At 49.0% G+C, this 21,775-nt stretch overlaps 7 protein-coding genes across 8 annotated transcripts in view; 2 read left to right on the top strand and 5 right to left on the bottom strand.

The window, feature by feature from the left end:
- Positions 1-4,876, bottom strand: part of LOC128275373 (heparan-sulfate 6-O-sulfotransferase 1) — a 28,995-nt gene extending 24,119 nt beyond the window's left edge. The window contains exons 1-2 of the mRNA XM_053013851.1: positions 4,673-4,876; positions 1,921-2,199 (exon numbers count right to left, since the gene is read on the bottom strand). Coding sequence (XP_052869811.1) covers positions 1,921-2,199; positions 4,673-4,876 — 483 coding nt within the window. The remainder of the gene's footprint in view (positions 1-1,920; positions 2,200-4,672) is intronic.
- A 1,813-nt stretch (positions 4,877-6,689) lies between these two features.
- On the top strand, positions 6,690-7,366 carry LOC128275375 (cytochrome P450 4C1-like). Its single transcript, XM_053013852.1, has 2 exons — positions 6,690-7,230; positions 7,293-7,366. Exons 1-2 carry the CDS (start codon positions 6,690-6,692, stop codon positions 7,364-7,366), a joined length of 615 nt encoding a protein of 204 aa, XP_052869812.1.
- Positions 7,367-8,299: 933 nt separating this feature from the next.
- Positions 8,300-9,634, bottom strand: LOC128269753 (protein HGH1 homolog). Its single transcript, XM_053007156.1, has 4 exons — positions 9,504-9,634; positions 9,269-9,438; positions 8,477-9,201; positions 8,300-8,396 (listed from the first exon to the last, which is right to left on the bottom strand). Exons 1-4 carry the CDS (start codon positions 9,577-9,579, stop codon positions 8,300-8,302), a joined length of 1,068 nt encoding a protein of 355 aa, XP_052863116.1. The 5' UTR covers positions 9,580-9,634.
- A 200-nt stretch (positions 9,635-9,834) lies between these two features.
- On the bottom strand, positions 9,835-11,347 carry LOC128273289 (transmembrane protein 68-like). Of its 2 annotated transcripts, XM_053011226.1 has the most exons (6): positions 11,228-11,303; positions 11,047-11,161; positions 10,854-10,977; positions 10,701-10,798; positions 10,267-10,628; positions 9,835-10,195 (listed from the first exon to the last, which is right to left on the bottom strand). In XM_053011226.1, the coding sequence occupies exons 2-6, from the start codon at positions 11,051-11,053 to the stop codon at positions 9,872-9,874; spliced, it is 915 nt and encodes a 304-aa protein (XP_052867186.1). In that variant the 5' UTR covers positions 11,054-11,161; positions 11,228-11,303; the 3' UTR covers positions 9,835-9,871. The 2 variants fall into 2 exon arrangements, with proteins under 2 accessions (XP_052867186.1, XP_052867185.1); XM_053011225.1 differs by having other exon boundaries at positions 11,047-11,347.
- A 561-nt stretch (positions 11,348-11,908) lies between these two features.
- LOC128272563 (transmembrane protein 68-like) lies at positions 11,909-13,920 on the bottom strand. The gene is made up of 6 exons (XM_053010390.1): positions 13,526-13,920; positions 13,229-13,388; positions 13,027-13,165; positions 12,853-12,956; positions 12,422-12,783; positions 11,909-12,352 (listed from the first exon to the last, which is right to left on the bottom strand). The coding sequence occupies exons 2-6, from the start codon at positions 13,299-13,301 to the stop codon at positions 12,044-12,046; spliced, it is 987 nt and encodes a 328-aa protein (XP_052866350.1). The 5' UTR covers positions 13,302-13,388; positions 13,526-13,920; the 3' UTR covers positions 11,909-12,043.
- A 357-nt stretch (positions 13,921-14,277) lies between these two features.
- On the bottom strand, positions 14,278-16,694 carry LOC128271707 (26S proteasome non-ATPase regulatory subunit 11). Its single transcript, XM_053009325.1, has 4 exons — positions 16,592-16,694; positions 15,587-16,279; positions 15,246-15,515; positions 14,278-15,183 (listed from the first exon to the last, which is right to left on the bottom strand). The coding sequence occupies exons 2-4, from the start codon at positions 16,121-16,123 to the stop codon at positions 14,740-14,742; spliced, it is 1,251 nt and encodes a 416-aa protein (XP_052865285.1). The 5' UTR covers positions 16,124-16,279; positions 16,592-16,694; the 3' UTR covers positions 14,278-14,739.
- An 807-nt stretch (positions 16,695-17,501) lies between these two features.
- On the top strand, positions 17,502-21,624 carry LOC128271460 (uncharacterized). The gene is made up of 5 exons (XM_053008997.1): positions 17,502-17,875; positions 17,942-18,078; positions 18,829-19,497; positions 21,071-21,219; positions 21,295-21,624. Exons 1-5 carry the CDS (start codon positions 17,615-17,617, stop codon positions 21,447-21,449), a joined length of 1,371 nt encoding a protein of 456 aa, XP_052864957.1. The 5' UTR covers positions 17,502-17,614; the 3' UTR covers positions 21,450-21,624.
- The last annotated feature ends 151 nt before the right edge of the window (positions 21,625-21,775 follow it).

The raw sequence follows: 21,775 nt of genomic DNA, 5'->3' as shown, positions 1-21,775 counted from the left end.
AATAAACACCAACCAACACCGGCCCGGGAAGGGGTTATTATCCGGAAAGGTGATGTGTGTGCGGTACTGTGTACTACATCGGGGCAGCATAAAATCCCGAACGGTCAGGACTTTTTATGTTTCCTGCCATTTAATCGTACGTTAAACGTTTTATCGTTCGAAATACGCCGACCCAGCGTGACACTGATGGGCCGGGGGGATCCGGGCCTGGGTGGCACAGCAACCGGACCTGCCGGACCAATGTTTCGCCCATGCTTTATGCTGCTGGCCGCCCTCTGCTGGCCGCAACCGGACGGTGCAAGAAGGTCGTAAATAAAGTAAAACCCAGGACGCCCAGGAACGATTGATGATGGTGGGGCCGGCAAAAGTTCTCACACTTTTCACCGTCCCGAGTCGAGTAGTAATGTTGGCACCACGGGAAACATTGTTGCAAGATGCGCATTAACAGGGGCCCGGCCAGTCCAGCAAACGTTTCCGTCTATTTTGATAGGCATTGAGTGTAATCGGTCTTTATTTTCCATATCTCTCTTCAATTCGCTCGCCCCATCCAAGACTCCGCTGAGTACCGCTAAAGTGAATGTCCTAAAACCGGGGGATGGAGTGGCCATCCGGTAAGCAGCTCTCCTTTCGCGGGTTATTGCATTCCACTGCTTCAAAGCGATAAGCGGAACACATACCAAAAAGGCCTTTTTGGGCGGCTGACAAGCGGATATCCTCCTTTTTCCCGTTGGGCAATGATCCGTTTATTGGACCGCTTATAGTAGCTAACGATAGGATGTCGCCATCCTCCAGCGGTGGACAGGTGGACCACCACACTCGGTTATTTGGGGACACGATGTGCTGACTAGGCCGACACGTATGGGCTCAGAGGCCCGACAAGGGTGCCTTCTCGATTGATTCTCGAAACTGGCCTCCAAGTGCGAGACGGCCACCCGAAACCCATAAGAGCCGGAGAACGAATAGTGAAAGAATTAGATCGAGAAGGAACGACCGAACTTTCGGTCCAGTGGCACTCGGTAAAAAGTGTTCCCGCGCAGCAAAAACAACGAAGGATGATATTTTTTTGGTCCGCGGAATTGAAACAAATCCTTTCGCCCATGCACACGGCACGGAAGGACCCACCTGGACAACGGCAGAAGTGAAAATTCAGCACATTTGCGCACCGGGGCCCCAGCAACGCTTACCGCTTGGTTTTAGGACCGACCGAATGGCCCGCGCGAATCAAACGGTAAACGGCAACCGGAGCGGCACCGGAAAAAGGACACTCTCTATACGCTCCACTCGAGATGAAAGAGTGCCGAACCGAAAAAAAAGCCGGAACGCGAGCTTCACGTCCTTTGTGCAGCATCCTTTTTGTCTCTCTCTCTCTCTCGCTCGCTCATTCTCTCTAACACCGTCGAAAGAATCGTCCAACCGAAAGACTCGCTTCGGCCACTTGAAACATCCGTCGCCACGTGTATTCCGTTTTTCTTGTCTATTGTTTTTTTTTGCCCGCTTGCTTGCTTGTTCTCCCAAGTTGTACAACTGGAACGCGGCATTTTTTTTTTGTTGTTGTGTGGTTCCACCGGAGCCTTTCGCAGGCCCTGAGCTGAGCTGCACCTGAACGTGGTTCCAATTCCGAAACGGCATCACATTTCGATTGTTATCCCCACCCGGTTTTTCCTGGGAAGTGCTTGGGGTTCGCACGAACCATGAAAAGCGCACCCGAAAGCGGGAGCCCTCAACAAAAGGATGATTCCTGTTATTTTTCCCCCCATGCGAAGGGATGTAAGAGATTCGTTGGGTGGAGCCCTAATTGTGTCTTAAAACGAGAGAAGAAAAAAGGAAATAAATAAAGCACCGTGGACCGGGACGTGACAATACTTTTCGGAGAACCTAAAGTACTACACCCAGCACCCGGCCGTTGAGAACGGTTCTTACCTTGAGATCCAAATCACGCACCAAGTGTTTACCGAACGAGGTGCCGCCGGTTTTCTGGATGTGCAGGAACACCATCACGTCGTGTGCGTTCATGTCGAACTGGAAGTCATCGTTCAGGACCTCCTCGTAGCTGAGGCCCGGGTTCGCCAGCAGATTCTGCTGGACCGGTTTGCCGAGGTTGTCGTGCTCGTAGCCACCGGTCAGCTCCACCGGACCACCGGATCCGGACGCGCCCAGACCTGCCGAAGAGGTGACATCCCGCCGCGACAGCGCACACACCTGCAAGGAAAAACCAGAGGGAGCCGTTAGACGGACGGACGGACGAAAGGAAGAAGCTACCGCCGTACTCTGTGGGCAAACAACCGACCCTTGCCACTAGTCTCCGGAAAACAAAGCGTAACGCGTAATCTCGGTAGCTAAATATTTGCCCACTAATTAAAATAACCCCACGGGTGTTCTGATTCCCGCCCAGTGTTTGACGACTAATCGAGAAGCAAAGATTGTGGGCCTTCCTTCCGTCGCGCAAAGTCACTGATATGGCGCGCTGGCTTCATCGGGCTATTAACTCACTTGTTAATTCCACTTTTATCGTTTGCTCGTTGGATTTAATTTAAACAACCTTTCTTGGCACGATCTGCGGTGTGGTCGGTAAGGTTCGTTGACCAACCAATCAAGACCAAGTGCTTGATCTGACCGAATCCGTCGAAACCTAGGCTATAATCACACGAGACTTAATCAATCAGCGGAACCAGACACAGGCGAACCGTTACGAGAGGGTTAAGGCGTACGGGCGCGCGCTATGATAATAAAATTCCGACCACGAGCCTGCCGAAAGTGAGCTCGTAATTTTTGCCAATATGCCACATCGTAAATCTTCAAATCTTCTCCGAGTGCCAAAGACACGTAAAAATGGTCGCCTCGTAACACATCATTCCTCGGCACGGCACGGCGCGGCTCGGCAACAGATGGTGGACGCCGTCTGCCAGGCAAAGTTTAACAGATTCTTAAGACTTTCCTCCGCGCAACTCTTCGCTCGTAACAGATCACGAGCTTTATCAAAACATCGTTAGCATGACGAGCGCACCGAAAAGCTTCCCAAGCTGTAGAGCACGTTGGTGACAGTGGCGCAACCAACACGTCCGCGGCGTCGGAAACAAATTTAAAAGCACATCAACTGGCCTCCGGAAGACACTGTGGCGGACGGAATATTAAACAGCTTCCCGGACGGCCACACGGCCCCGGACTTCTGGCGGCCGTCTGATCGTCGACGGTCGAGAGGATCGGGAAAAACGTATCAAATTGAAAACTGAACACGCCGAGCCCCGCGCGTAGGTCATAAAAAAAGTTTTACGAAGATTAAAATTGATAGTTCACAACGAGGGGCGCATTTCCATAAGTGCCGCAGCATGGTACCCGAAACGAACCGGAACGATCCTGGCGGAACCCGGACGGCGTTTGAGCGATGTCGTGCCAAGAATGGTGAAATTATGATTGATATGAGAACATCACTCTGTCAGCGGTGCCCACAAGTAGGTGCCGCGAACTGGTGAAACTAGCGGCTTTTGGCCTGCAAAGTGCCGGGCCACCTCCGACTTGCCATTAAACATGTGACGGCGTCGAGGGCGCTGATGCCGCCCGCCTTCATGGACGGCTTTATGAGACATTTCGCTGTTTGGCTCAGACGTTCCAGCGTGGGAACGATCGGAATCCGCCGAAAAGGGCGCACAAATGAGATCATAACCCTGCTTCTTCTTGCGCCACTTGAAACGCACACGCTTTTCTGGACCCGGCTGCCCCCGTATGGCCGCCGTATCACGATGGAATGCCTGCCAGAAACAAGATGGATGCTGATGGCTGCCTGCTGCCTCGAGTTAGGAATTAGGAGCGATAGCATGGTCGCATCATTTGTAGCTGGCTTCCAACGTGGCGGCCAGTCTAAGACGTTTGCCTTCGTTTCGCGACGGATTGAAGGAAATAACAGAAAACACACAAAATGCCCCCGAACGTCGCTGCATTTGGCGAAGAAGTAGAAGAAGTCAAAAAGTCACGTCCTTGGCAACGGAAACGGTCCAGTGAGTTGCGAAGGAGGTTGTCATGGGTCGGCGCGAGAGGGGGCATTCGGGCTTCAGAAATTCCCTATAACAACCCTCAGCGACCGAAGTGTCCTTCGACAAGCCGACCGCCGGAACCGTGGTCCCTTCTCAGAAGGGGCCGATTCCGGTGGGGTGGGCTATTGCTGCTATTTCTCTGCTCAGCAGCCAGCGGAAAGCAAATCATCAAAGGCGGCGGCGTACACCGACGTCGACATGCAAACCGCAGCCGGGACCACTTGAGCCGCTTGGCATTCGCGTACAGCATCTTAACCGCGGGTCGTGAAAAGTGGAAAAGTTCCGGCCGGTTCGGACCGCAAACTGCGTGCGGTTTGCCTACCGTCAATTCGAACGTAATCCCATTACGCTCTTCGACTCTGCAGAGATTTTAATGAGTTAACTAGCGGTCCACCGGTGGGGCGTGCTGGGACCACAGCCCGGCCACAGAACCTTCTGCCTAGCGCTTGAGTTGGCCCAACGGATGGCAGCAACACCCTACGGACAGAACAGAACGATGCGACGGGGCTTCCTAAAATTAAAGTTTAACTTCCCGACAAAGCACAAACAACCGGCCCCTTATCGGCACCGGTTGCCGGCGATGGCGAGCGATAAGGCGATAGGCTGCCGAAGAAGCGGGTCACGGTGATAAGACACACACGTACCTGATCCGGACAGAAGTACCCGAACCCGATGATGCCGGCGATGGCGAGAAACAGGCAGACGTAGGCGATCGGTCGGAGCCGCCGGCGAGGCTCCATCTTCTTGATTTCGTACACTCCACTGGACAGCAGCAATGTCAGATCACTATCTACCTTCACGGAAATGCTCTTTTTCATATCCAACGAAGGGATCATTACCTTCTTCATTTGCACCGTTTTTTTTTGTCGTTTCCTGTATTCTTCGTTTATTTATTTTTTCTCACTTCCTTTCGCCACCACGCACGCCGCCCGGCCACTTTCCTCTTCACTTTCACTTTCACACGAACGCCCCCCCCCCAAACACACGAACACGGGCCGGTCTTACGGGTGCTAAGTGGCTCACGATTGACCGGCAGACCGTCAAAAGGAGAATTACTTCATACTCTCGATTAACGAATCGCGATACGTTTTATGGTTACTTCGATTATGCCACGAACCACTGGGACCGTTGGATTCAGTCGCCGCGCGATGGAAGAATGTTTAAAATGCCGTTAGAAGGACAGAAGCTAATAGGTGAAGAGCGTCTGCAGAAAATCTTCTCACGGATCGTCCGAATCCATCCTTGGGGCCACGCTGCGTCGAAGAAAACTAAACCCCGAGCTAGGATGTGAGTCTCGGGCACTTCCAGGAACCGTTTAAAAAAACACTGCGCGCTGCGTTCTCGGATTGCGACCTCGCGGGGCATACGAGTCGCGCTCGGGGGGGCTCCGGATCGATGAGGCGACTTGTCATTGGGTGTGAGGGAACTAATCGTCGCTGCTCCACGGCGTTCCCTGCTGCCTGCCGCCGTGCCGTGTGTTTACCTTTTGGGGGAATCGATTTTATGAGAATTTCATCCACCGAGCGGCGAAAGTCAGCGAATCCGTCTAGCTCGCGGCATGGTTTCGATTTGTTTTTGCTCCGTTTCTTTCTGCTTCTCCAGCCGTCGTCGTTATTCAACACCGCAACCCGCCGCCGTGGTGGGCCCCGCTTGCATCATCCACGAGTGGGGCGGAGCAGCGACGAGGCCACTCGAGTGGCCTTCAGACACGTTACGAGTGGGGTTGGGGGGGCCGTGTTGGCCTTTTGGTTCCCGGAAAACGGGACACATAAACGGCACCAACACTTGGAAAGCCACGCAAGGATCGGCTGGATTGGGCTTTGTTTTGTTCTTGTTTCACACTACACACTTCGGCACGGCGGCCGGATCACATACACGCACGCGCGCACACACACGGAAACGGGACCGTTTGTTGGGGCGAACACGGTTTGCACGGTGGCGGATTTCCGATTTCCGATCGACCACGACGGGCCAAACTTCCATGTTCCGGTTGCGGTTGAACAGTTCTTACCGTGAGATCCAAATCATTTCTGTGTTAGTAGTTTGTTTGTTGTCTGTTTCGGAGTGTCAGAAAAATTGAAGTTCCGATGAACTCGGCCTTTGCTTCGGGAAACGATTGAAGTTCCGGTGAACATTTCCGAACTCGGCCTTTGCTTCGAATGAACCCGAAATGATCCCTGGATTTAATTGCCAAGAAAGTTACTGGCACTGTACTTTTGTCAAGCAAGTTAGAACCATTATTTAAACGACGTCAGCCGTTTTGACGATAAAATAAAAGAGATGCTAGTGAGATCAAATGTCGTTGAATTAAACTATCGCTATAATTACGAGATAGTCTTAGCAAACACACTCGCTTGGCCACCGATTTGTGTTAATTGTAAAAAATTCCAAACATTATCCACCAACAATGTTTCTTGACTCGATTTGCGTCAAACTAGTACGGAGAATCGGATCTATTTCCTGCGCGTGGAAATGCGCAAACTGAAACGCATTTGACGCAATTAACCTCCCATTAACCGACATTAAAGAAATGTGCGCGCTTTTATGCGACAGTCACGAGCCGGGCATTGTTCTTCCTCTTAATTACCACCTTCGCTACACGCGGTCACAGGCAAGTTTCACAAAATAAAACCTTCATCCTCTTCCCAAGCCGCAATCACAATGATTCATACGATCGTGCAGTGTGTACTGTTTTTCCTTACCTTGTACTGCTACCGAGCCTGGCGTAACCGGCGAACATGGCAGCTTCTGAAACGGCTTCCCGGTCCAGTTAACTTTCCGCTTATCGGATCCGTTTACATCCTTCCCGGTACCAACACAACTTTGTACTTCCGGGTGTTGCTCGATCTGACCCGTACGTATGGGTCGCCCTACTGCGTTTGGCTTGGCCCAATGCCGGTAGTCATCGTAAGCAGTGCGGAACACGCCCGAATCATACTTTCCTCGCAAGCTTCCATGGAAAAAGCAAGCTTCTATCGTTTCACACCGTTACGCGGTATCTTCTCGCTTCCGGTACACCAATGGCGACCGCACCGAAAAGTGATTCAACCGAGTTTCAAACTTTCCATCTTGCAAAGCTTCATTCCCGTGTTTGAGCAGAAGGCAAACGTGATGGTTGAACGCCTGGCAACACATGTAGATGGAACGAAATCGTTCGATATGTACCGTTACACCGCTCGTTGCACTCTGGATATGATTTGTGGTAAATATTGTTTGCATCTTTTCCTTTACGAAACATATTTTATCAGTACCATTTTCTTCCAGCAACAACTCTTGGCACCGACATGCACTTTCAGGAAGCGCCCACCTGCCGCTACTTGGAGCATTTGGAACAGTAAATGAACAATCTTGCAAAAGAATGACCTGTACAATAATTCGATTCTTTTGCAGACTCTTTCATCTCATTACAATCCGTGCGGCAAACGTGTTCCTTCATCCGAACTGGCTATACCGGTGGACGTCGGTGTATCGGGCCGAAAGAAAAGCATTTACAGAATTTTGTCGACCAGCGAAGGATATTTTACTCACGTGCGCCAATAACAACGAGTCACAGTCCAACAGTCTCGTGGAGCTGTTACACGCTACGATGAGAAAAGGTGGACAGCCGGACCTGGAAGTTGTTGAGCACGAGCTCAATACCATTATATTTGCTGGCAATGAAACCAGTGCCTTGACCGTGGCTAACACACTTCTTCTGCTGGCGATGTATCCGAGCGTGCAAGATAAATTGGTAGCCGAGCTACGGGAGCACTTGGGCGACTCAACGGAGAACGTTCGCTACGAAACGCTACAGAAGCTGGTCTACCTTGAGATGGTTCTCAAGGAGTCAATGCGATTGTTTCCAATCGCATTGATTATCGGTAGGAAGACAACTGAAGAAATCCCCCTGGGAGAATACGTTTTGCCGGCGGGTGTAGATGTTTTCATCGATATCTTCAACATTCACCGAAATCCCGCCTACTGGGGACCCGACGCAGACCAGTTTCGTCCGGAACGGTTTCAGGCGCTGCGCTACGACCAGTTTGCATTTTTGGCTTTTAGCGCGGGTCCGAGAAACTGCATCGGATTACGGTACGCGTTGATTTCGATGAAAATTATGCTACTAAAGGTGTTGGCCAGCTATCGGCTTGAAACGGATTTGAAGCTCGAAGATTTGGTAATGAAACTTGAGCTAACGATTAAAATTACAAACGGCCATATGGTGAGATTAAAGCGAAGATGAATTGACGCTAAAAATGCTTGCGTTGCTTATTTTATGGCAGTATATTTTCTTAGCTCTGCTCATCGTTCAAATTTTCAATCTTACTTTTAACATCATCCGGAATGTCCAACTCCTTCAGATTGTCCTCACCGATTTCTTCTTCCGTTCTGAAAAGGTATAAGGCATTAAACAAAATATTAATCTTAGAAATGACCCATTCATATCGTTTCCTGGTTTGCTGTTTTACCTTATCAAAATGTCTACTACATTTTCGACGGCTGCCAACACGGATTTATCGCCTTGCTCGGTGCATTCGTACTTGTGTAGTTCCCGCAGAATCTCGTATGTTCCCCGGTTTCGCAGGTAAATCCGTCCGTTACGTGTGGCACAGAGCTGCGCCAATGATTCCACCAACATCTTACGTATATCGGGATCTTCTTCGCGCTTCTTCTCGGGCCCCAGATATTGCAGTTCAGTCGGTAACATATCGTTCGTCTCATCATCGAATTCTTCGGAACCCGCAAGTGGCAGTAGAATGAAGGGTAGAATGTCCATCTGTTCGCTCAACAACCACTCGTGAACCGTCGAATCGAAGCAAATGTTTTTCAGCAAGCCAACGGCACCACCACGCCGTACGATACTTTCGGTGTGTTGTACGAACGGTAAGATTCGACGCAACAGCCCCGTTGATCTGTTGCAAAAAACTGCCCGACCACTCGCGCACTGCGAAACATTGCTAAACAGCGGTCCGAGGTAGTTGAGGTGCCCTTTCTGCTTGTTGTAGTTTACGCGGGTGAAGCAGGTCGTCAATTTATCGATGGAATGTTCGATCGAAAGCAAATGCATCACCACCGTTTCGACCAACGATTCGTGACGGCTAATATTGCATAGAACCATACACCAGGCGTCGCTCAGGTTTGAGTTCTCGTCCAACACCGACCGGTAGGCAGCCGGAACCAAACGAGCCGAAAGCTGCGGAACACTTGAAACATGTCATTCGATCAATAAAAGAAAATCACGTCACGTATGACGATCGTACCTTTTCGACGATCACTTGTGCGCCTTTCTCCTCCGCAGTGATGTTTACGAAGCATAGCACAGCATCCTTTGCTAGCGTTTGCGATGCATCTTCCGTTAGGTCGAACAGGCATTCGAGGACGGTTTCGTTTTCGATGAGCATACTTATACCGTCCACTGAGCGTGTAAATCCTGCAGAGTCAAACGTTAGCTAAACAGATTCTTTCATTGGAAGTTCCAACCCCAGATATGCTAACCAAGAACGGTTGAAAGAGAAACTGCCTTCAGGTCAAATCGTGCCATTCTCGATAGGAACGGTATAATTTCATCCATTTCGTATATTTTTCTATCCTAATATAAAAACTGTACACTAAAATAATGAACAAATTCGTTGAGGAAGATATTAAAACACTGGATTGTTGGATTTGTGCTGGTCGTCAGCTGCACGTGGTTGTCACTTTGAAAATGTAAACATGGTCAAAGCCGTGCCCTTGTAGCAAAGCCTGCATCAGCAATTTTGAATTTGATAAAATGATATTTTGATCGACATTCACCTTTATTAATTATTCAGCCTTAGTTAATGCCTCAATAGTATAAATTGAATCAAATTTTTTAAAACGACTTCCTACAATTCATTCTTAGTTTTTAAATTATGCGCCGTTTCAAACCGATCTCCTATGGCTCGAAATATTTCTCCGGGCACGTGCTGGTGTTCTTTGATTATGCTTTCGATGGCCAATGCTACTTTCTCCTGCAGTGCTTCCGGTGTTAGTGTCGCATCGTATGGAATCGGTTGACCCAGCACCGTGCGCAGTTTCACTGGAAACCCTCCGTAGATCGGAAGAATCGGTACCTTCAGCACGTTGTATATTCGTACGAACAGCCACTTGATGAACGACACCGTTCGAAAACATTCACGAATGTTAACAGTAAACATCGGAACGATGGGCTTCAAGAGGATTGGAATTATACGATGAAATGGCCTTATTAAATAATGAAAAGATTTCATTTAAAACTTACCACCTTTGCTTCCAATGCAACGCGTGCGAAACCGGTCCGTTTCTTCCAAAGCACTTCGTACCGATTGTCGCCGAACTGTGCTTCGTACACACCGCCTGGTGCGATGGACAACAGTTCTCCGGCACGCAGTGTCTCGACACACGAACGAGCTGAACCGGCGGTCACTTTCATGACTCGCGAAACAAGCTTCCAACCGGGAATGTTGTCCAAAAAGCGATCGCCGACCGTGTGAATTAGACGATTCCGTTTCAGCATAGTCTCGGCGGTTAGATAATACATATCGATGGGAAGTGCGCCATGATAGTAAATGATCAGTGCTGGTCCGTCCTTTGGAAGATTCTCCAGACCGGTCACTTCATAACCTAGAGTGGGGCCACCCAACCACAATCCATACCTAAAACAATTTGGAATGATAATTTTAATTGCGCACTCACCATGCAGAAGTTTGCTGTGAAGGTTCCAAACATGTGCCATCAACCAACGAACATTGTTCCAAAATTCTTCGTCCTTTTCACTCGATGCCCAGGGTAACCTAAAATGAATTAAAATCAACAGTTTGCTCCAGGCATCCAGTGTCCCGTTCCTACCGCAGAAAATTGCAAAGATGCAAATAAGGCACGGACGATAAAATCAATAGCACGTAAACCCAGGGAAGGGTGAAGACCATCACCAAGGGTGTCAATAAAATGTGCATCCAACTGAACTGCAATTCTAAGAATCAAGAAAAGGTTAATTCGCAATCATTCCTCCGAACTTTCTTTCTTGATACTTAAAGCTCACCAATCATTGCGCTTCCGACGATAAAGCACGCAACGAAGAAAGGACCAACGCTCTGTGACCACACGCTGCCAATGTTACGCAAAAAAGTGATGGCCTTTCGTTGGCATGCGCCGCGCTGGTTGCATCGAATGGTGAGACATACAGAAATTACCAGACACGATGCCAATCGCAGCAGGGTTACCTAACGGTTGCTAGTCTTATCACAACGTCTTGAGCTGCTGCACTTTTGCTTTATGCCGTCTTTCCTGGTCCTATCGGTTGATCCCTGTAATCAGAAATTCGGTTGCTTTTCAGCTACTACCGTCTCTGTCTAACTGTATCGTTTACCGGTTTTTGATGACGGCGGCCCTTTTTGATGGAGTTTGCTTCCGAACTGTCGTTTCAACAGGTCGGTTTTCACGCCAGTGTAAAAAAGCGAAACTCTGCAATAATACAGCAGAATGGTAAACTTGTTCGTTACTTCATTTAAAACAGCGGGAATATCGAGGGTTAAACCTTGGCGTAAGAAGAAGAGTGTTCAACTGCGAACTATTGCGCGATGGGACAAGGAATTAACTGGCAAACAGTACGTTAATCTAATTTGGCTCCATTTCCGTACACATGTTCACGGTCCTCTGCACTACGCTTGATCGAGTCAAGTGGTCTCATCCCTTGATTGTGTAATGATCGCAGTATTCGTCAATAACTTGGGCAAATGAAGAAAAAATATTTCATTTTTTACAACTCATTTTAAATTGCAACTGCAAAATAACGATTAAATCGAACGTAAACAATCATTTCTCGAACCAAGTCAAAGTTCATAAACACAAACACATGCAAGAGACTACCGTTTAATCAGTTTTACTGCTACTAAGTACAGATTTATTAAATACATCTTGTTTGCTATCGTTTTCAGCTTGCGACAACGATACTTTCGTTTAACGCCGTGTCTTTGTGGAACAAACTAGCTCAGCTTGAAGCGTAAGGAAATGGAAATGCCTTCAGAAGGAACCCTGGTTCACTGACGTTTTCTCTTGCTGAGGAACCGATCGAGCAGCCCGTGGAATATGCTACCCGGTATTCTCTGATGACGGTTGATCAGCTCTTCGATCGCGTACGCCACCTTCTCCTGTAGCTCTTCGACCGTTAGCGACGGATCGTAAGGGATCGGGGGCCCCAAATGGGTGCGAAACTTGACCGGAAATCCACCGTAAATCGGGCGCACTGGAAACCGGACGGCGTTGTATAGCCGGATGAACAGTGGTTTGGCCAGTCCGACGGAGCGAAAGCCTTCGCGCAGGTTTTCCGTGAACATCGGAATGATAGGCTGCAGGATCAGATGGTAAACGAAGGTTCTTCACCAACAAACCGACTTACGTCAACCATCCCAACTCACCGCTTTTGACTCCATTGCCACCTTGGCGAAGCCAACCCGATGCCTCCAGAGCAGCTCGTAATTGCTGTCACCGAACTGCGCCTCGTAAACGCCACCCGGTGCAATCGAGAGCATGTTACCTTCACGCAGGACACTCGCACACGACTGCACCGTTCCTGGGCTGATTTTCATGACACGCGCTAGAAGTTTCCAGCCGGGCACACTGTTCAGAAACCGATCGCCTACGGTGTAGATCAGCCGATGGCGCTTGAGGTAGACGCGTGCGGTGAAGTAGTACATATCGATCGGGATGGCGCCGTGATAGTAGATAATAAGGGCCGGTCCAGACTCGGGAAGGTGTTCTACCCCGCAAACCTCGTATCCTTTATGATAAAGCAGAAAGCATGTTAAGCACCATCAGTCGAAGAATGAAACAATATGTTCAGTTTTACCATGAAATATCCAACCGTGAGCGTCCCAAACGACGGCAATAAGCGTACGGGCCACGTCCCAAAAATCGAAGTCGCCCTCATTGTACACCTGCAATATGAAGCGACTGAACGTCGCATGACATTTTCATCACCAATTGCCGGAACCCATCGGTGTACCATTTGAGGTGATCTTACCTGTGCAACTTGTAGATGTACAGAAAAGATATGGTACAGTAAATGAGCAGGACGAAGACGCAAGGCAGCAGGAATGTAACCAATATTGGCGTCAGCAACCGGTACAGCCAGATGGAATAGTCCAAGTCAATGTATTGTTCTAAGAGAACACACAACAAACGTGAGCGGAATGCAGAGTGCAACGCGGACGGAATAAGCTTACCGATATATGCAAAAAAGGTGGAATTTTTAACAGTCTCACTACTCAACACAAGCAAATCGTCGGTCGCACTCATCGTGGGACGCTTGCCTTCGGCGGTCAATTCTTGCGGAAGTCTACCTCACCGGTTCTCCTATTCCGTTGTCGGGCTTAATCGTGGGACCTGCTCAAATGGAACACACGTTGACACCGGAGGTCAGAGAAGAATGATTAATTAACCTGTGGTATGGTTCCAAGCAGCTCCAGACGAACGCTACTAAAACAATGAGAACCCCTTAATGGGTTGCCTTGTGTGCCTACCTTTTAGACGGTTTGCGGAGGTCAAGGATCGAGTAGGCGGTAATGGCGAATCGCACTGACCGTCTGCGTTTGTGGCGGTTGTGCATTTGGGGTCACGCTTTGCCGCGACTGGAATGTGATGAGCGTTCGCGGTTCTCGGGAAACCTGGTTGTGCCGTCGGTTCGATTGAGATCAACTCTTACCAGCTTTATTCGATCCGTGTAATGACCGTATGGTGATGTTTTACTGCTTGCGATTTCCTTTCTACCGATGATCGTGCACGGGGCGTTTATGATTCATTGACTTTCTGTCAGCCAGTGCGACGGGCATTGTGTCGTACTTTCTGAGACACAATGACTTTCAATGATCTACTTTGTGTTTTGTATATCCCTCTTTGTTAGGCCGGCTTTGCAATCGAGCTGTTAATGTCCTTGTACACTTCTAATGGACGACCGGAGTGCCACGGGGTAATTACAGTGTCAAATGCTGAACATTTTCCGCAAAATACTTTCGCCACCTGACCTGCTGTTTGTGTATACGCAAACGTGATAACGCACAAGGATCAATAAAAAAAGCATAAACACCGACACTGTTTTGACAGCTGATTTGGTTTATTTTTCATTATTTGCTGTCTGCTGTCAAAGCGGAGATCGGAACACTTTTGCTGCATGGGCGTCTTTCTACTTAAAGAATCGATCAGAACTTTCACCAGTGATCCAATGTTTGTCTAGACCAATCGGTACGAGAACAATCGTTAGTTTTAAGTTTGCAATTTCCAGGAAATAATTTATTCGCAGCAACGTCGAGGGGGAATCGGGCTTCAAGATAGGGAAATGGGATCATTACAAGTCTTTTAATTTGCCCTCGCTTACCCTACAAACGGCTTCGGCAGACAACGGTTGCGCGACCTACTAGACCTATATTTCTGCGTACATTCTGACGGATTGAACTTATTTAATCATCTATGTTTGCAGTTCGGTAGAGTATGAAAATTGTAACTGAAACAAAATACCGGCTCATTGGCTGTGTGTGTGTGTAGTTTATGTGTCATGCCAAGCAAGGCCTGCGCCAGGCCACGAACACGATTTCGAACCGGCACACACTGATCAAACGCACGCCGCAGCGAGCATCAGTGGTGCGAATGGAAAGCAACGAATTGGAGAAAAGTGGTGGAAGAAGTGGCAAATAAGTGCTGGTTACGTTACGGACTAAGTGTTCGCTACATTCGGTCGGTTTTACGTCAGCTTCTTCGCCTTCTGGTAAAGTGTGTCGACGACCTTGCCCATGTGCTGTATCGTCTCAAGTGCAGTCTCATAGGTTTTATCGACCGGGGTCTCCTCGAACACGATCAGCACGCCGATGCCCTGATCAAGGATGCCGCTAAACTTTTTGTCCAGTATCATCTGCGACAGCTTCTTCTCGACCTGCCCGATCGGTAGAGCGATCTGATCGGCGATGAAGCTAACCTCGCACTGGAGGTACGGTTCGATGATCCGACAAAGGTTCTGCTCAAGCATCGTATCGTACAGAGTGCCTAGATGTGCCTTCACGATTACATCATCTTCGAGCTCTTTCTTATACTCCTTGAGCGCATCCTGAAAATCGGCCAGCGAGCGTTTGTGCGATGCTTCCGCTACGGCCTTCATCGCGTCGATATCGCGCCCGGAGTACGTGATGGCCTGGAAGCGAGAAAAGGGTAGAAAAGAGAAACAAACCAGAGCAAGTCATCCGGGCAACTTACCAGCTTGCCGCTAACAATTTGATTTACGTCGTCCGACTGTCCGAGCATAATCTTGCAAAGCAGCATGTACTTAAGCGCGGTCAGCGCCTTGCTGCTTTGCACTGAGTCGAATCCTTCGAAAGCTTCATAAAAGTACGAGAAGGCGGTTTTAAAATCACGCTCATCGGCCGCGTGCAGAATGCCGGACTGAAGATCGAGCGTTGCCTGCACCTTCGGGGCACAGTAAATCGCATTCGCTGTGGTACGAGCAGATGTAAGTGCAGCGCGAGCCTGCGAGCGGGAGAAAGTAAAGAAATGTACATTTTCCATCATATGCCTTTGTCTGCTATCGCGTCCCTTACCTTCGGCAGATTGCTGAGCGCGTGGTAAGTTTTGCTTTCCAGTAGCTGCACCTCTACGAGCAGATTTTTGTCGTCGAGCTTCTTAAGCTCCTTCAGCAGCTGGCTACCGAGCGCGAGCGCTTCGGTGTACATGCTGGTGTCGAAGTAGAGCGCAATGAGGCGCGCCTCGAGCGATTGCCGCAGGAAGGTGCGCTTCTCCTGCTTCGCCCACTCGATACACTCCTTGCACAGCTGCACCTCAATGCCCGTTTCGGCCTCAAGATCGAGAAACAGGTCGACCAGCGATCGCACCAGTTTGGCCGCTTTCGCCTTGCTCAGGAAGCTCAGAAACGGGCGGGTCACTTTGATCAGGTCAGCCAGTTCCTTTGCCTTGCCTTCCCGCTTGTACGTTTCACCCAGTTCAAGAATTTTCTGTTCCTTCTGTCGGATCTGTTCCTCATCATTTTCGTCCACCTCGAGATCGCGCGCGAACGTGCTCATGTCCTGTCGGTTGAGCGAGTGCGATGCGGCACGATCGAATAACATTGCGCCAGCCATCCTTGAGAATGCTGATGCTGCGGAGTATACCTCGCTGTGTTGTTTCCCGTTTAGTTTGCTGATCTCTTTGTGTCACCCGCCGATGGAAGGCTTGTAAAATGGTGCTTTGTTATTGTTCGTTCTCTTGTAGCGAAGCTCTTGGGCGTTTTGCAGTAGCTGCCGAAGAACAAATGACACCTTAATTTCTCGATATCTTGCTGGTTTCAATGCCCGAAGGCCGTATTTAGTCTCGAAACCGTGACCTACTCGTTTGAGTAGGTCGCAGGGAAAATCGGGGAAGGCACTGTTGCGCGGAGGATCCGTCAGATCCGCACCGAGGACAATGACGTTCCAAATCGCACAAGTCATCGAAACGCTAGGTCGCCGAAGCAGATGTCAACAAGAATGCAATTTGATTCGTTCCCGGCCCACAATGGATGCCAGATGGCACACTTGGGCGTATTTTCACGGACCATTGTTTCTACTTACCGCAGACGATTGATTTGGCGTAGATTTGTCGGTTACTTCGAGTGAAATTCACCAATTTACAGCCGAGTGCCGTCGTCTTGCGATGCGAGCGGTGCGACAGTTCGATTCTGTTCAGTCATTCTCCGTTCGGTTGCTAAGGTTGTCAGCACTGCTTTTGAGTCAAAACGGCTACCCTTACAAGGGTAGCCGTTTGACAGTTCAACGTTTGAAAAAAGGGGTCGAAAACCATTTTCTTTAATTACCGTCGCATACGTTTTACCCTTTTAATGCACCGCACCACCTCAGCCACCTCAGCGTTGAAAGTATTTTTCCACAGGTACTCCAATATTTTTCAGCTGCAAATTTCCCTATATTCAGGTAGGAGTGTGTTCTCGCCCAAGCTCAAACCGTGGGTAGCTAACTATAAGTCGTGAGGCAGCCCTGGCAGAAGAGGAAAAGGAACCAATTCTTGCTTTTTCGTGACAGACCAAGCATAGACTCGCCCACGGAATCACTAAAAAAACGTATGTGCTATTGTGAAAAGGCGTTTTAAAGTTGTGTCGCCGTTTCCAAACTTGGCCGAATTAGCGCACAGTTGGAAAGAAGATTAATACAGTAGACTGCGAAGTGAAAGCTATCCGCAAATTAGTCTTAAAGTAAGTAAGGTTATCCTTTCTGCTGCTGCATCATATCCCGGGAAAAATTCTTTCGATTGTTGCTCGCCCCTCGCATTTTCTTTCCCGAGCCGTCTAGTTTCGTCATCGGATGCGTTAAATTACCAAAAATAGATCACCGTTCCCTAGATTAGTAGAAATATTTGCCCTTCTAAAGTCGCACATGGAACAGCATTTGTGGCGTGCGGTGATGTGATTGTTCTTCCTCTTCTTCGTTTGCCTTTCGCAGAATCGCCATTTTCATTGTCCAAAAAGTACTATCAGTTCTGAGAACGCCATTTCTGAGCACACTCCGTTGTCGGTGTGTGCGTGCGTGTGTGAAGTGTTGAAAGGAACGTAATTTTGAAGTTGGACAAAAACGCATAGCACAATGGGCAGCATCATGAAAATACACTTCAGCAACAGTACGGGAGTATCGCTGAACGATCGGTTCACCATCATGGCCAAGATCGGCGACCCTCCAGCCGCCGCCGCCGCCGTAGGAACTGGACCTGGTGTCCGAGTAGTGCCCGTTCCAAACAGACCTCGTCCCCGTTCAAACTCGTTGTCCCGGTCCGACACCAACCGACAGCTCATCAGTCAGTGGGATCGCTCGCATGCCGTGCAAAGTGCTGCCCTGGCGTTGAAAAATGTAAGTAAAACTCAGTCGCGAATAAAGATTCTTGTTAATTGCTCTTTTTCACATAATATTTGGTAGACTTCTACGATTCGCTCGGGGCGACAAAGATTGCAACGCAATAACATGCAGTCGCAGCAGCTGAAGCGTACGCTGGGAGCCCTTCCCGGTGGTTTTGGACGTTTGCAGCGGTCAAACAGCTTTGGAAATATTGCGACGTAAGTATTATTTTCCAATATTTTTAATTTAACTGTAGTCTTTCGAGAAACCTGCATCTCCTTATCTTTAGTCTCGGTCCTTGTCATCTTCGTTTCTCGAGTGTGCTCCTTGAATATAGGTTAACACCATTTTTGGCTTTTACTGCTATTTTGGTGTCATAATTCAAGGGAAAGAATAATCGATAAGGATTATCCGGATTTGCGCCTTTTCACGGTCGCTTTTGGATCAATTCTACGATACACTGCAGAAAAAATTGAAATTTGATAAATTTTCCTTCCGTTTTTCTAATATTGAAAAGTACACTCTCCACAGCAGACCTGCAAAAAAAACTACAAGACCAATGATAACCTTGAATATAGGTTAACGTTGTTTTCGGATGTTCTTCCGAACTCGACGTCATAATTCAAGGAAGAGTAAACTCGGCAAATAGTTGCTGGTTGGAGATTTCTAGTAGTCCCGCCTGACTAGAAGATGCCAAACAAACGAATTTCAATACGGAAAAGATTATATTTCCTTGTCTGCTGGTTAATATGTGCTTTGGGTTCACTTTGAAAAGCGACTTAATTAGCCAAGGTACAATAGGAGCAGTATGATGAGAAGACTTGGAGAACGTTGACATTTGTTCTCATTTGCGACAAATATACTGAACATTTTACATACGGCAAGATAAAATAATTAAATTCTATTCTATATTGTTAGCAAAGTGACTCTCAATTAACACTTTGCGCATTGCTTTTGTTTCTTTACAGAATGAACGCCGATCGAGTTGAGCTTCAACAGAAATTTCGAAGCAAGGCCAATGCAGTCGCTTCCCGGTTGGGTCAAACGCGTGCCATGGAAACCGGTGCGATCCAGCGCGGACGATCACGCACCCGACGAACATCGAGTGCTCGGAGCGCATCGCGCCCCCGAAGCGCATCACGCACAAGAAGTGCATCGCGCAATCGTCAGTATTCTTCAGGGCTACGTCGCTCCGGATCGAACGCCAACCTGTCCGGTAGCCGCAACGGTTTAAATACAATCCGCAACGAAGGAGCACCGGTTCGTCGCCGTCTCAATCGCACCAAGTTAACGCTGGCCGAACGCATTGGCGTCAGGAATGGTGCGGTGGCGACAACCACTCGTGGTCGCAGCCGTAGCCGCAGTCGACTCCGCACTACACCAGCGTCCGTCGCTGCCGCAACAGCCGCTGCCGCCTCTAATGGTCGCGCTCGGCCACGCAAACGGGCTGGCTCACGGATGAAGTCACGCACCGGAAGTGTAAACAGTCGGCTCGGCGCGAATCGCACCAACGAACCGACCGCCATCTCTCGCGTTGACGGTGGCCGTGTGGCCAAGCGAAGCACAAGCCGACGCAGACGTGGTGGACAGGGCGCAACGGTCGTCGCCGGCACGCGCCCCGGTCGCTCGGTGAAGAGGTAATAACAGTTCCACGTGGCCACGTGAGGAACTCCTAAGTATTGCTACCACTAGTACTGCTGAAAACAGTCTGAATGAGACCGGCTTGTCCGACTGGCATCGAGTCTTCCGGCAAGGAAGAGCCAATCAGGGATCAACCTTTGTTCGCGGCAGCATTCTCATTTCTCTTCAGCGTCGTATGCTCCTCCAGTCGCAGAGATCCACTGACCTGCGACACGACATGCGGGTCTATTAACGCAACACTCCGATGACTGCCAATTTGTTCTTCTTCTCACTTCAACTGATTCGTGTTCGTTCACCGCGCGTCCGTATGCAAGCGATGCCTGAACGGGAAGACAAATTGAGATCGACATCTAACAGCAGTTAAAACTGTCGTCAACGATATAAGAGATCCAATCATCGAGGCAGTGACTCAACCGTCAGATCAATCCTGGTCGATGACGTCCGGAATTGTGAAGGCGCTTAACGCGAAACTCTGTGCACTGCACTGTAGTCCTTATTTTCTGCAGATATGGAGCAAAACTCTCGTCCGGAGGCGGAAGACAGGGCGGCATGAAGATCGACGGGTGATGCAATCGTAGGCCAAGTCCGATTGAGTGGCATTGCCTTCTCTGCACAGTGGTTCGTGGCGATGCATGTACTCGAGGAACTGTTACTGTGGTGTCAGAGCGTCCCTACGCTCCACCCAGAACGTGACCGGACACCTCAGGGTTGCCTCTTGCTCACCCATTCGATGCTTCTCACTAGCCCAATGCTGTCAATGCACTCCACCGAGAGAGAGATTCCAGAGCCCAGTAGTGACACGTCGCATTCACGACACTGGATGGTTGCTGTGCTGAGAAAGGACTATAGGCCGAGCCGGATTACGAAGGCTTTCTTCTCCCCGGACTTCCCCTAAGTGTGCAAAGAGCCAACGCTGCTTGTTAACCTTCGTCTTCCCGGGACAGTCGCACTCTCCGATATGCGGATGAGATGAGGTGTGAATTTTATTGGCAGCAGGTGTTTGAAAGCACACGCACTCCAAGTTGTGCCATCCTTTTTGCGGACGATCGATGAAGACGAAATGTGTGTGGTGTGCGAGCTGTGGGGCGATCATCCGGCGCTCAAATAGGAAGAAGGTGATCCGCGGTTTGGGAAGAAAGCTGTGACGCTCTATTATCGTTTGGTTAGCCCTCCCTGGAGTATGCTGGATCGGTGAGATTATTGAGAACGTGTAACGAAAAACCATTTGCTCTTTCAAGCTTTTCACCAATAATTGGTTCAAATGATTGGAGAGCGGTAAAGCGAGAGATTTTTCATTCTAAAACATAACTACCGAAGACGTTTGTCTGCGCAACAGTGCAAGGGGAACACATCTTGATAATCGAAACAAACGGACCTACTCCCGATCGATTTCCGCTTACGCTTAACCTTCGTAAACGTGTACACGTTGGTGGAAACTTCTCTGGCGGAGTGCGAGCTGCTGCTGTTGAAGGAGAAAGTGACTTGAAATACGATCCCAAAAAAGCGACAAGACGCGTGTAACACGATCTACATTATGGAACGGCGAACAAATTTCTTTTTTCTTCACAGAGGAGCAGCCGTGACGGCAGCAACTGGCCGTGGTACGCCAAAGAATGGTGCCCAGAATAGTGCCCAGAACGGTGGCCCAGGGGCGGGCAAACGAGGACGATCTCGATCTCGGTCGCGAGCTGTAAATTCTCGCACTCGTGCACGCAATGGTTAGTATGAGGATGTTTTCGAAAAATCAGACGCTTCTAACCAACATTATTTTGTTGATTTTCTTTCAAACGTAGTGGTGAAAAAACGCACACAAGCACCCAAGCAGCAGAAGGAAGTCAAGAGCCGCGAGGAACTGGACAACGAGCTGGATCAGTACATGGCCAATACGAAGTCCTGCCTTGACAAGGAAATGGACGAGTACATGAATGGTATCGGAGGCAGGCATTGATGAGCACGAGTGAAGAGGCGTAATCAACTTTGAACTTCAAACCTGGATTCATCAGACTCGCACGCTATCCTCGCGTTTAGTGTGAGGCATTATCATTTATAATCACCCTTAGTTGGTAGGAACTTCTTTGAACTGTAAATATGATTCTAATTTATAGTACTTATCAATAAATGTTTAAACACTATCACACCGATCTATTTATGTTTCTGTGTAAAAATGTACATCGGCATTCGAAATCAGGGTAGGAATTTTATCGTACGGCAGCGTGGTTTGTTTATCATCAGCCGGCACTTTGACCCTGCGCGTCGGTTCGCGGCATTTGACAG

The sequence above is a fragment of the Anopheles cruzii genome, chromosome 3 (assembly GCF_943734635.1).
Source record: "Anopheles cruzii chromosome 3, idAnoCruzAS_RS32_06, whole genome shotgun sequence".
Taxonomy (NCBI): domain Eukaryota; kingdom Metazoa; phylum Arthropoda; class Insecta; order Diptera; family Culicidae; genus Anopheles; species Anopheles cruzii.
This window is presented reverse-complemented; position numbering and strand designations above follow the sequence as displayed.

Coding starts and splice junctions, on each gene's coding strand:
- LOC128271460 (XM_053008997.1), top strand. CDS start 17,615: ATGGGCAGCATCATGAAAATACACTTCAGCAACAGTACGGGAGTATCG. Junction 17,876..17,941: donor CTGCCCTGGCGTTGAAAAAT/GTAAGTAAAACT, acceptor AATATTTGGTAG/ACTTCTACGATTCGCTCGGG. Junction 18,079..18,828: donor AGCTTTGGAAATATTGCGAC/GTAAGTATTATT, acceptor GTTTCTTTACAG/AATGAACGCCGATCGAGTTG.
- LOC128275375 (XM_053013852.1), top strand. CDS start 6,690: ATGATTCATACGATCGTGCAGTGTGTACTGTTTTTCCTTACCTTGTAC. Junction 7,231..7,292: donor CACTCTGGATATGATTTGTG/GTAAATATTGTT, acceptor ATTTTCTTCCAG/CAACAACTCTTGGCACCGAC.
- LOC128269753 (XM_053007156.1), bottom strand. CDS start 9,579: ATGGATGAAATTATACCGTTCCTATCGAGAATGGCACGATTTGACCTG. Junction 9,439..9,503: donor TTCTCTTTCAACCGTTCTTG/GTTAGCATATCT, acceptor TTGACTCTGCAG/GATTTACACGCTCAGTGGAC. Junction 9,202..9,268: donor CACAAGTGATCGTCGAAAAG/GTACGATCGTCA, acceptor AGTGTTCCGCAG/CTTTCGGCTCGTTTGGTTCC.
- LOC128273289 (XM_053011225.1), bottom strand. Junction 10,799..10,853: donor CATCTTTGCAATTTTCTGCG/GTAGGAACGGGA, acceptor AATTCATTTTAG/GTTACCCTGGGCATCGAGTG. Junction 10,196..10,266: donor TTGCATTGGAAGCAAAGGTG/GTAAGTTTTAAA, acceptor ATCCTCTTGAAG/CCCATCGTTCCGATGTTTAC.
- LOC128271707 (XM_053009325.1), bottom strand. CDS start 16,123: ATGGCTGGCGCAATGTTATTCGATCGTGCCGCATCGCACTCGCTCAAC. Junction 15,516..15,586: donor CGCTCAGCAATCTGCCGAAG/GTAAGGGACGCG, acceptor TCCCGCTCGCAG/GCTCGCGCTGCACTTACATC. Junction 15,184..15,245: donor AAATTGTTAGCGGCAAGCTG/GTAAGTTGCCCG, acceptor TCTCGCTTCCAG/GCCATCACGTACTCCGGGCG.
- LOC128272563 (XM_053010390.1), bottom strand. CDS start 13,301: ATGAGTGCGACCGACGATTTGCTTGTGTTGAGTAGTGAGACTGTTAAA. Junction 12,957..13,026: donor TACATCTACAAGTTGCACAG/GTAAGATCACCT, acceptor TGCGACGTTCAG/TCGCTTCATATTGCAGGTGT. Junction 12,784..12,852: donor TCACGGTTGGATATTTCATG/GTAAAACTGAAC, acceptor TTTATCATAAAG/GATACGAGGTTTGCGGGGTA.